Source organism: Ictidomys tridecemlineatus, chromosome X, assembly GCF_052094955.1.
Source record: "Ictidomys tridecemlineatus isolate mIctTri1 chromosome X, mIctTri1.hap1, whole genome shotgun sequence".
Lineage (NCBI taxonomy): Eukaryota > Metazoa > Chordata > Mammalia > Rodentia > Sciuridae > Ictidomys > Ictidomys tridecemlineatus.
This window is the reverse complement of record NC_135493.1, coordinates 41410137-41423912: the sequence shown is the minus strand read 5'-3', so window position 1 is coordinate 41423912 and position 13776 is coordinate 41410137. Positions and strand designations below refer to the sequence as shown.

The 13776-nt window shown below is 35.2% G+C and overlaps 1 protein-coding gene across 2 annotated transcripts in view; it reads left to right on the top strand.

Annotated features, from left to right (window-relative positions):
- The first annotated feature begins 11745 nt into the window (after window positions 1-11745).
- The window catches only part of Radx (RPA1 related single stranded DNA binding protein, X-linked), a 63540-nt gene continuing 61509 nt past the window's right edge, over window positions 11746-13776 (top strand). For both annotated transcript variants that reach the window (XM_005323388.3, XM_021725217.3), the window contains exon 1: window positions 11746-12527. In XM_005323388.3, coding sequence (XP_005323445.1) covers window positions 11885-12527 — 643 coding nt within the window. In that variant the 5' untranslated portion in view covers window positions 11746-11884. The remainder of the gene's footprint in view (window positions 12528-13776) is intronic.

Genomic DNA, 13776 nt, shown 5'->3' with positions numbered 1-13776 from the left:
CATGTTTCTAGAGGCTGGGAAGTCTAATATCAAGGGAGTGCCAGCATCTGATGAGGGCCTTGGTACTGGGTCATTCCATGGTTCAGTGTGAAATGTCAAGAGTATAAGTCAGAAGGGGATCAAACTCTCCCAATCTAATTTCTTTAAATTTATTCATTATGGCAGAATTCTATGGCCTAATCACCTCACCACAGTTCCACCTTTTCACAGCCCCACCCTTTAACACTATTGCATTGGGGAGTAAGTTTCTAGTACAAGCTTTCTTGAAGATACATTCAAACCAGAGCAGCATGTAAGCACTTGAAAAGATGGAAAACACAACTAAGCATTAGGGAAATGAAAGTTAAGGCCACAACGAAATATCACTATTTCTAAAACTAGAGCTAAAATAAAATATAGTGACAAAATACCCAATATTCATGAGATACTGGAGAAACTGAGTCACTCATATACCACAGATGGGAATGTAAACTGGTAGAGCCACTCTGGGAAAATAGTTTGCCAGTTTCCATCCTTTGCAGGATGTTTGTCTGTTGCTATATGCCATAGCAATTGAAACCTAAGACTCTATCTTATGTAAAAATCAGCTCTGGATACATGCTTTTATCCCAATACATACAGTCAGATAGGAGCAAAAAGTTAAGGAGACATATTTCAAGTCATCTTAGCTGACAAGTCTCCCTAGTGAGGGGCTCTGTAAAGCTTTGTTTAAATAGCTTTATTCATAGTAGTTCTCTTGCACTGAAGAATAGATGAATAAAATAAAACAAAATCAAAGGCAGGGCATGGTGGCGCATGCCTATAATCCCAGCAGCTTGGGAGAAGGTTCGAGAGTTCAAAGCCAGCCTCAGCAAAAGCTAGATATTAAGCAACTTAGAGAGACTCTGTCTCTAAATAAAATACAAAATAGGGTTGGGATGTGGCTCAGTGGTTGAGTGCCCTTGAGTTCATTCCCCATTAACCAGGCCCCCCAAAAGAAAGAAATCAAAGGCATACAGAGACATACTTTTTTCTCTCCATTAGCTTGTGAAAGGGGAACAGAAATATAATATTCCTGAATATTCTAAAGAGAATTTCCATAAGTTCATGATGTGATGTATGTTATGCAGATCAAATAAATATTTATCTATTTATCATTCATTTAATCTTTATTTGTTCTTTCCTTTTATTTATTTATTTCTTTTTTTTTTCATTGCTGGGGATTGAAGCCAGGGCCTCACACGTGCTAGGGAAGTTCCCTATATTGAGGTATATCCCCAGCCCTTTGTATTTATGAATTTTTTTATTTTGAGAAAAGGTCTCATTAAGTTTCTGAGGCTGGTCTCACACTTGTGATCCACCTGCTTCAACCTTCCAGGTAACTGGAATTACAAGTGTGCACCACCATGCCCAGCTTTTGATCTTTCTTTCAACAAATCGCTGTATATCTATTACTTATCAAACAATATTCCAGATACTGAAGAAAGCAGTGATAAAAGTATTTCCTCTTATGATGTTTATAGTCTATGGTGGATAGACAATGAATAAATATGCATATGTGTAATAAAGCAAGTAAAGATAAATGTAATGGAAGTAAAAACAGTTTAGGAAAGAAAGCAGTAATAGGAGCAGGGATGTTATCCTATACAGGGAAATCAAGGTAGGCCTTTCTGATTTTGAGCAAGGAGTTAACGGATATAAAGGAGTAGGTGATACACATATCTGAGAGAGGTTATCTTCTATTTGTAGAAATGTTTTATCAGTTAGTGACTGTGGTCTGCTGAGAGGCTATATGCCACATATGATTCATAGGAGTAAGCCAGAACTGACACTTGACAAGGAATTGTTCCAACAACCATTCCTCCTCTCAATTATCTAACCTCTTAAGAAATCACTTATCAAATTGCTCTAAAATGCTATTTCCAAACACAGTTGTTTTGTTTCCATAATCCACTATCTCCAAATAGTCAATGTCTGCATGTGTGGAATCAATTTCCCTGGAAGGAGATGGAAATTCTTGGGTGAATGTTTCATGGTGGAAGTACTCTCCTAAGAAAATCTTATAAGAAAGTATATAAAGCTGGCTACAACTGAGTAAGAAATCAAGTAAATGTCAGGTTTCTACCTAAATCTAACTTTAGCCTGATCCAAAGGGAAGCTCCAGTGCAGGAATGCACCACAGAATTTTCCCACACTGAAACATACATGCATTTGTGCCTCCTACTGGATTGATTGCCCCTTGGCTGTGGATAGGAGAGGGTTAGAACAAGATATAACGTCTCTAGTATTCCTAAGCAAAACCTAGTAAAGGGGATCTGTGGGAGGAATCTACAGAATCTATTACCCCTAACAATACTCTCCAGCCAGTGACAGTATGGTTTGAGCCTGCAGTTACCCTGAGATATCCATATGAGTTGCATGATTGCATAAGTCACTGACATTATCATAATAAACTTTCTTTAAATCAAATATTGGAAACCACTGACTCCATGTAGATAGTTTAGGACTTCAGGAACTTGAGACACAATGCATATTAATGAAAGTAAGTTCATTTAATCCACAATTATTGATTATTATAATCTACATTTATTCTTTGGTTTAATCAGCACACATTCTAATTTTTCTGGATTTTACTCATAAACCCTGACCCTAGACATTATGACACTTTGCTACAATGTTATTCCTGTAATCCCAGTGGCTTGGGAGGCTAAAGCAAGAGGATCATGAGTTCAAAGCCAGCCTCAGTAACTTAGTGAGGCCCTAAACAACTTTTGCTGACTGAACAAGTTTTTTATACTATACACAGTTTGAATAGCTTGGAAACAATATTCTTTCAGAAAACTCCAGAAAGGAAAGCCCTATGACATTTTCTAAAAGAATTCTAGGATGGTGGAATGTGATAGACATCATTATCTAAAGTACATGTATGAAGGCACAAATTGGTGTCAACATACCTTATATACAACCAGAAATATGAAAAGTTGTGATGTATATGTGTAATAAGAATTGCAATGAATTCCACTGTCATTGATTTTTTTAAAAATCAATAACAAATGGTTTAAAGAACTTGAATTTTTAAAAGGAAGGAAAAAATAAATAAATAAAAGAATTCTAGGTGATATTGAATTCTTACAGCCAATTTTGAGAGTTTTTTAAAGACTTACCTGTCTATGACAGGTAACTTTTAAAAGGAATATCATTTCATCACACATGTATATATTTGACAATAATTTATTGACTGCTTATGTGCACTAAGTACTATGCACTAAGGATTCTATGAGTAAGGAAAACATGGTCTATGAGATCAATTTTGAAGATGCTAAGAAAAGTAACTACTTAGCAATAATGTGATATTTAAATATTACCATTTACCTCAGAGTTGTTTTCACTTTAACACTATTGAAATTATTTGTGAAAAAAATAGAATGTTTTTTCTTCATTGAAACTTAACACAGGAGGAATTTCCTGAATACTGGAATTAGAACCTCCCAAATCCACTCCTCCATAGAAGCAACAATAACATTGGCAAAAATGTCAAAATTAACTTTTTTTTTTTGAACTCTAAAATTATCCAAAGGCTTACACAATCTAAGTGGGGTGGTTACTAGAGAAAAAAAAGGCTGGTTTCCAGTAAGAATGGTGATCTATGTGGTATTGTGTTATTTTAACTCTCCAAAACCTATTCCCCTCTATCCAGGTTTATAAAAGTCTGGAAACATCCTCACTAGCAGTAGTATATATGCAAATCAGAGGCATGCTGCACACAGTGATGCATGACTGTAATCCCAGTGTCTGAAGAGGCTGAGGCAGGAGGATCAGAAGTTTGAGACCAGGCTGGGCAACTTAGGGAGACCCTTTTAAAATAAAAATGGCTAGGAATGTGGTTCTGTGATAAGGCACCCCTGGGTACAATCCCCAGTACCACAAAGAAAGAAAGAGGAAAGGAAAGAAAGAAGTAAGGAATCATATAAAAGGAAGAAAAAGAAAACCAGAAGCATTGCAGCTACTGGATGGGGCAGAAAGGTCCATTGCCCCCTAAATATCTCACCCTCAGAGAATTGTTACTGTTTCATTTTTTCTGACAGCTTTACTACAAAGCTCCATTCTCAAAACTTGTCTTTATTTGAACACATATATTATTCTACATGAACAGTACTACATCCAGGGCATTTGTCAATGTCAACCAGCAGGGATTATTTTATATAGAAACTGCCTATGGCAGTGTTACAGTTTGAGACAAACAAGAAGCTAACAAAATATTAAAAGCAAAAACTGTTAAGAAGATTCGTATATTCTCATCATTCTGAGAAAAAGGAAAAAAAATGACCACTTCTATTTGAAACTATACTGGCAACTAAGCCAGAATATTTAGGCAAAAAATTAAAGACTTTCAGATTTGAAAAACAGAAATAAAACTCCTGATTCACAGATTACATGATCTCATATATAGGAAGTACTATATATAGGAAGATACTAATCAGTCAACCAAAATCTTATTAGAACTAAAATACAAGTATAGTAAGATTTTAAGACAAAGTCAACTCAATTTCTATGTATAATATCAATTAACAGTGTGAAAATAAAATTATGAAAAAATCTATTTATGATAATATCAAAAAGAATAAACTAGTTAGATATATGTTTAATGAAGGAAGTGTCAGATTTGTACACTAAAGACTAAAAATATTCTTGAAATACATTAAATAAAACCTTAATAAATAGAAAGACATCCATGATCATTTATCAAAAGACTGAATATTGTTAAGTTGGCAACACCCCCCCCAAATTGATCTAAAGATTCAAACTTCCAGCTTTCACTTTTGCAGAAATTAACAAACTTATCTTAATATTCATATGGAAATGCAAAGGATTTAGAATATAAGTGAAAACAATCTTGAGAAAAAAAGAAGCAAAATGCAGGACTAATATTTTTCAAGTTCAAAACTTACTACAAATCTACAGTTATCAAGTCTGTGGCACTAGAATAAGCATAGATATAAAATCAATGCAATAGAATCAAGAGGCCAGAAATAAATCCTTAAAATTATGGTCAATTGATTATCAGCATGAATAGCAATATAGTTTAGTGAAGGAAAGAAATGTTTTCTACAAATGATGCCAGGACACCTACATATCTACAGGCCAAACAATGAATTTGAACTTCCACCTTAACACTATATATAAGAATTAACTCAAAATATAATATAGACCTATATGTAAGAGCTAAAATTATAAAACTCTTATTTTAAAAACATAAGAGTAAATAGTTGTAACATTGGCTTATACAATGACTTCAGATGTGGTACCAAAGGTACAAGCAGGAGAAAAGAAATATATAAATTAGACTACATAAAAAATAAACCATTTATTTTTCCAAGAACAATCTGGATGCCCAAGCTGAATAATGAGGTATTAAGGGGAGAATTTGAAAATATCTGATATATTCCTGAAAACTTAGAAGAAAATGTGCAGTGCACAGCTATGTGCATACCAAGGAAAGACTATAATAAAAGACTGAGTGGGCAATAACAAGTGTTATTGACAAGGATCTGGTAAAACTGGAATTCATATGTTGCTAGTGGCAATGTAAAATGGAACAACATTTTAGTAGTTCTTCAAAAAATTAACCATATTGTTGCTTTATGAGTCAGCAATATCACTCCTAGGTAATTATACAAGAGATTTGAAAGCATATATTACCCAAAATTAGTATTCATTAATATATCAATTTTTACTATAGTCCAAAATGGAAAGAATGTTCATCAGCTGATGAATTGATAAATATAATGTGGTATACCAATAGAATGAAATATTAGCAGTCAAGGAAAGGAGTGAACAACATGGATGAATCTTGAAATAATTGTGCTAACTGAAAGTAGTCAGACACAATGCATATTTCAAGTTACATGAAATATCCAGAGTAGGCAAATCCATAGTGACAGAGAGTAGATTAGTAGTTGCCTGGGGCTGGTGCAGAGAGCTGGAATTGGGAAAGTCTGCTAATGTTTATAGGACTATTTTCATGGTGATAAAATGTTCTAAAATTATGTTGTTTTGATGACTGCACAACTCTGAATGTAGTGAAAACAACTGAATCCTGCACTTAAAACGGGTAAATTGTGTGCTTTATGAATTATACTTCTACAAAGCTATTATTTTAAAAAACTAGCCTAGACATCTTGAGATAAATAGCTTATTGAGAACAAAATTACTGGCCTGGTTCTCATTCACATAAAGACAATCCGGTATACACACTGGTGTTCAGATTTCCAAAATGTTATCAAAGTTTAGCTACACATTTTACCAAACATAAATTATTGAAATAATATAAGCATTGAGGCTGTACACATCATACTAGGTTGATAAATAAGGATAATAGTGAAAAGTTAATTTCCAAAATCCCAGAAGTTTACTGGCAGTCCTTCTTTCTCTTCAAGGAAAATGCCAGGAAAAGGAAAGGTCTAATAACTTGAAAATAAGCAAATGCATTCTAATACCAAGTTCTCTTACAAATCTATAACACTGGGACACAGAAGAAAAGCTAACATACGGAGATTTTTATGAAAAATAGAAGTAGGATTTGAATGGGTAAAAAGAGAAGGAAAAGGGAACATCATAAACCATTTATAGTGCATCTAATATGTACTCAGTATAAGCAAAGGCATATGGACAAATATTAGCATTTGTTTTGAGACACGGAGGGGCAAAAGGGGACTAAAACCACTGAAATGGTGGGGCTGTGTTAGAGATTTCTGTTTATGCTCTCCAATAAATAAATCAAACTATATTCCACATCTGAGAGAAAGATAACATAGGAACATCCTTGATTCCAATGAAATAGATGGTATTAAAAGCTATACAAATCCATCTGTGTATATAGAGGCAATTTAGTTAATAAAATCATCAAGAGCAACCATAAAAGGGAAAGATGTTGGAAAAGGGCAGCACTGAGCTGGAGGTTGTAGTGCTCTGGTTGCCAGGCAGCCACCCTCAGGCCCTCTCTTGTTACCGTGGTGATGTTTGGAGAGCTTACCTAAACACTCTTTGAGATAGCATCTGAACTCTCCACATCCTTTTAGCACCAACTAGTCATGCCACTTCTTTTTACTCCTCCCCCACAACTCCACCTACACTCTTATAATCTTACAAATTTGATGCACCTACAAGTGTACCTCCAATGTCCAAGGCTAAGGAATGATGCTAATTTGCCTGCCCTGGGATATGAATGAAAGGATAGTTAATGAATAATAGAATAGATCAAAATAAGTTTCTTTAAATTTTATATATATATATATATATATATATATATATATGATAAATAATGCAGGATTTATCAGACTTAAGGTCTTGAAAAACCTATTATGGACACAATACCTTTATTTTATTTATTTATTTTTAATGTGGTATTGAGCCCAGTGCCTCACCTGTGCTAGGCAAGAACTCTACTGCTGAGCTACAACCCCAACCCATTAAAAAGCCTTTTTATTAAGGCTTGGTAACCAAGAATCTTGACTTATAGTTCTGATGCTCTTCTATTTATCACTGTGTGATCTTATTCATGTTAGTCCCCTTTTCTATACCTGAACTTTTTAATTTGTAATAAAAGGAAGTTGAATTTTAATAGCTACTTTTAAACATTTCTGGCCATAACCTAATCTAAGAAATACATTTTACAGCACAGCCCAGTATACTCATATACATGACAACAAATCTGAAACAAAAATTTTATGAAGCAATTCTTACAATTACTATGTGTGATGCACTTTGATATTTTCTGTGCTATTCTTTTTCATATTTTTAATTGCTGGATGTGACCCAGTAAATCAATTTCATAACCTCATTAATGCTTCACAATCCACAGTTTGAAGAACACTGAACTAATGAGTATCTAATGGCTTCCTATAGTTGTAGTATTCTGATTTTATGTCATGCCTTTATCTTCCTTTTAGAATAATAGCAACAATAGCTAGCATTTATTGAATTTTTAGTATGTGCCATTCATTATTTTAAGTACTTTACCCATATGAAGTAACTTAATTTTCAACAAATGTGACTACTTTTATTAGTACAATTTTAAAGATGAATAAATCAATGTGCACCAAATTTGGTGTTCTACCAAAATACATTTTGTGAAATATTTAAAGTGTTTTGAATATCTTACTTAGAACATATCCATTTTATAGCCTTGTCTGTTTTTATAATTTAACCTCTGGAGGGCACTGTAACAAAACTTCCAGATGAGGTAGAAAAACTAACCTAAAGGTTACCCTAAAAGTCACTCTAAAAGTCTCTTCCCTTAATTACTGTTATTGTGTACTATAACTGATCCTAAAACAGGTGTAATAATACCACATCAGGGAGCATTCATACTCCTGTAAGTGTAAAAAATGCTCAAATAGACACCTAAATTCTTAGTGTGGCACACATAATCAGCAGATTGCCAGAGCAATACAAAAGACTCCAAAAGTGTACACTTAGTCATGTACATCTTTACTGTGAATTGTAGTGTAAAAACAGACATGGGTGCTATTTCTTCCCAATTTCAACTACCAAGCACTACAATCAAAATCCATCTTTCATGAATTAGCTGGAGGGACCAGAATGTGATGATACAGTATTATTATGCATAAATTCCATAGAGTACATAGTTCAAAAGATACTGATGAATCAGATTGTAAATACTTCGATTATGTTCTTTCTAAAGGATAAATAATAGATAGTTGATATTTAATGACTCCTACAGTAAATCTAATAAAAATCCACAATTTCACTTAATCATTTAACAATTACTGTTGAGCATCTACTTTATGCTAGATACTGATTTTACCACTGGAGATTCAGTAGTGAAAGTCACAAAGTGCCTACGTTGAGGGAACTTATTTTATGCTTTATAAATAAAAATATTTGTTTATTGCATTTGTGTGCTTATGGGAAGACACACTTGTATTTTTCTTTTGGAAGAAAGGTAGTGATAATTGTGTTTTACATTTATTTAAAATAGTCAAAAGACTTTTATGCATAGTAACTATGAAAGAACTATAGGAAATAAAAAAGGAACAAATCAGGTTTTGCTCTCAAAAAGCTTCTAATCTAGTTACTCCAATGCCACCTAACCAAGAATATTTTGTACCCCATGAGACATTTGGCAATGACTGGGGATATTCTTGATTGTCACAATGGAGTCTGGGGGAGTAGGTAATATAGTCATGTGCTGGGTAGAGTCCATGAATAATTCTTAACATCTTATAGTGCACAAGACAGTCTTACAACAACTAATTTCCTAGCCAAAAATGTAAAGAGTGCCCTAATCAGACAGAATACATAATTTAAAAGGGTTTTTTAAAATGTTTTTTTATTAGTGCAGTATAGTTTTACAATTCCTAGGGTTCATTTTGACATAATCACACGTGTGGAATATAATTTGTTCCACTTCAGCCCCTAGTATTTCCTCTTTTTCTCTCATCCTCTCTCCCTCATTCCCCTTTCTGTACTCTGCTGTTTTTCCTTCAATTTATTTATGGTTTTTAAAATTGGTGCTTTATAGACAAACATAATGTTGAAATTCACTATGGTATATTCATATATGTACATAGCATAATAGTCAATTTCATTCCACCACAGTTCCTCTTTTCTAGTCTCTCCCCTTCTATCCCTTTCTGTCATTGACTGATCTCCCTTCTATTTTCATGGAATTCTCTCTCACACGCACTTATTTTCCTCATTTTTCTCTAGATTCTGCATATGAGGGAAAACACTCAACCCTTACTTTCTGATTCTGGCTTATTTCACTTAGCATGATGTTCTCCAGTTTTATCCATTTACCAGCAAATGACAAAATTTCATTCTTCGTTATGGTTGATTAAATCTCCATTGTATATGACATGTTTTTTAATGGAAAGTTATTAGATGACAAATGTTAAATGAATGATATTTACAAGGCAATACTGAGAAGAGAAAGATCATTCTAGATTTAATTGGTTCAGAGAGGTGCTATGAAGGAAATGGAGCTCAAGTTGAAGTGTAATGTCAATCCTCTGCTCAAAAAAGAAAAAACATTCTGGGCCAGCTACCTATCTGACTTCATCTACCCCTCTTCCTTTCTCTCCTGCACTACAACCCACTTGCTTTTGCATATTCTTGAAAATATCCAACGTATTTTCTGTTTCTTATGGATTCTGCTTTTGCTGTTCTCTCTGATTCAAGTGTTTCCCCAGATATCCGCATAGGTCACCACCTCACTTTCTGCAGATCTCTTCTACTCAATATGTTATTAAAGAAACTTTCCCTAATCAAACTCTAAAATATTAACTCCTGTCCCTCCACTCCTTTTTCCCTTACTATGATTTTTTGTCTCCACAGCCAACTGTACACGGCTCAGAAAAATATATGTAGAATGAGTGAAATAATTAAATATTAAAAATCGCAGAGTTCTTCAGCCCAAGCAGTGAAAAGCTAGACTGTGAAACCCTGACCATAGTTACCCCAGTAGACAAGAACAGTACCTGTTTCATAGTAGGGACTTAATAAACAGTGTATAAAGAATAATAAAATAAAATAGCAAAATGAAATTAAACAAAATTAGCTCATAAAACCTTTCAAATATTTTTAGGACAATTACTACATTATGTGTAATATTAGCACCTCTGGATACATCTAATAAATATCATGATTTTTTTTAAATTAGTTGTAAATGGACAATAGCTTTATTTTGTTTGTTTATGTTTATGGGGTGCTGAGGATCAGACCTACTGCCTCACACTTGCAAGGCAAGCACTCTACCACTGAGCCCTTATATTTTTAATTCTGGCTATTCTAATAAGTTTTTTCACTTCAAAATATTCCTGATATATGCTCTGTACTAATGAAATGCAGGTATTGAAAGTCTGTAGCTTATCTGTATATTAGGCTAGTTATTATATTAAAAATAAGTGCATTTTAAGAAAGCACAATGTAGGCTGGAGTTGTGGCTCAGTGGTAGAGCACTTACCTAGCATGCATGAGGCACTAGACTAGGTTCGATCCTCAGCAGCACATAAAAATAAAATCAAGATATTGTGTTCACCTTTAAATAAATAAATAAAAAGAAAGAAAGAAAGAAAGCACAATCTAAAAGTGATTCTATCAAGTCAATTCTACTATCTTCTGTTTTAATTTGCACTTAATCACTAATTCACCCACTCTGCTCTCAAGAAGCTACTACAGACAATTATGCTAATCATGAAAGCAGTAGCAATTAAGGTTTATTGAGGACTTTTTCTTTTCTTTCTGTGTGTGTGTGTGTGTGTGTGTGTGTGTGTGTGTGTGCGCGCGCACGCGCTAGAGACTATCCTGAAAGCATACATTATCCGGTTTCATTCATACTACAGGAGACCCATGTTATCGCATTCATGTATATTAATCAAGGATAAATTATTTTCTGTTCTTGGCCCAAGTTCCAAACCCCAAAACGCTGAGTTTTGATTACATGCACCCTACTTCCTTACACTTTCTTTTCCAATTGCCACTTGTACTCTCCTTTTGGTGGGAGCCAGGAGCTCTCTTTCCCCTCCCTCTGGCTAAGCTTTGAGAACCTTGATGACATCGCTTCCACCTCCTACTCCTCGGCCACTCCTCCCCCAGACCACAATCAGGCAGGCACCAGGTCGGAAGACCTGCTACGTAACCCGCTGGTGCTACTGCCTAGTAACAGTGCCTCAGAATTAGAAGCAAGTCGGGAGAGGGGTGGGGCGGGAAAGCTGGAGCGCGCGCAGGCGTAGCGTCTTTGCAGCCTCGCTACGGGGCGGAGACTTGCCAGTTAGCAGGGGCAGAGTAGCGATCGTCGCCAAAGCGCGCGGTTTCTTTTCTCCCAGCTTTGAACCCGGCAAACTAGCTTTTAGGAGTACAGAGAGTTCGAGGTTATATCACAATGTCTGGTGAGTCAGGTCAGCCTCAGGCTGGCCCCTCACACGCTGGGCTAGATTGGCCAAACCTTCAAAGAGATCGGGCTGGGGTCCCAGGAGGAGTGATCCGAAGGGCTGGTGCCCAGGGGCCCAGGTCCTGGATCCAAAAGGTTCTTGAGCAAATAACTGGCTCACCTCGTCAGTGGGTCACCCCCTCCGAGGTGGTGCCTGTCACTGTCCTGGCTGTCCAAAGGTACCTGTTAGAGGATGAGCCGCGGGACACGGTGCCCAAGCCTCCCCTTTACTGCTATGATGTGACGATCTCAGACGGAGTGTACCAGGAGAAGTGCTACTTGGACCCCAGCTTGAACTCTCTTGTATATCAGAATATTCTTAAAGTTGGCATAGAAATGAAAATTTCCAGAGTCTCGTGTCTTTACAATGAGAAAAGGGTAGGCCAGGGAATCCTGTGCATAGATAATGTCCACTGTGGGGAGACCCTAGACGCAATTTCTTTAGAAACTCCCTTTAGAAATAGAGCACATGAGGAGAAACCCGAGAGACCCTTAAGGGGTGGGAAGAGTCATTACCTGGCGCTGTGGAATAATGAAGATCCTTATGGAGATATCTGGTTAACGGACAAGCAACCTGAGGAATACAATTTTAACAGTAAGTAATTGGAGGGAACGGCAAAGGGTTTCCAAAAGTTGCTTTGTTTTTTTTCCAGGAGCTTGCGCTAAAGGCAAAGAAATGAAGGTGCTTTTGTATTGTTGATTACAAGTGAAGGGTAGGAGCAAACAAGTTTTCTTGAAAGAGTGACAGAAGCTTTCTTAATGAAATTTGTGCAGCCCCTCTCTCGGTTTGATTTCAGAGTGGCCATTCTGAAGTGCCTTAACACATCTTAAATTCAGTGTAGCAAAGATACTAATGTGGAACTCAGTATTCCTCTTGCATTAGTTATATATTTGGCTATGGTGAATGAAGCTTAGTTGCATTGCATTTCATTTGTGGAAATAGTACCTTGTATTGGTTGAAGAGCATGTAGATTTGAATTTTGCATGGGAGTTGTAAATATTTGCATGTTTGCAGGTTTTGACCTTCATTCATAAAGGATGTCCCATGATTTATTTCTTAATAGTTTACATTAATCAAAATACCACTTTTATATCCTTGTAACAGTTATTTAAATATCACTTTTGAGGGCATGATTTTGTGGAAAGGCTCAGAATTCTCCTTTTCATGTTTCTTATTACTTATTATGAACATTACTGACCTATGAAGTTCAATTTTTCAGTATCAGAAGTGGGAAGTTACCCAGAAAATGCCACCTCCTCATCAGTAACTGCTCTAAAATGCTTTTATTATTCCTATGAGATGGAATTAATGGGAATGATAATACTGTGGGCATGAAAACATATGGGACAAGAATAAAATACAAAAATTTAAATAAAAAGTACTAGGAGGAGAAATATAATTTTCTACACTTACTGATTTTCAGTATTTTTTTTATGTTTTAATCAAACTGCTAAACCACAGGTTATCTGACTGTGATTTGTAACAGTAACAAATGAGAGTGAAAGGATAACTAATTGAAAAATATGCAGTTATAGTCATATCCAGTTATAAAGCAAAAAGAAAATGTTACAGAAATTTGTAGTCAAGGATGATTTAAATAAGTAAATTTTTAAAAATTATTTCTGGAGTGAAATAATGGACTGACTTTTTAATTTTTAATTTATTTATTTATTCTAAATTTTTAGCACACATATAGAGCACAATATTTCATGTCTCTGGTTGTACACAAAGTAGAGTCACACCATTCATGTCTTCATACATGTACTTAGGGTAATGATGTAAATAATAGACTGATTTTATCTTAAGCATAGAATAAAACAGTAGTGCATTACTATTCTAAACG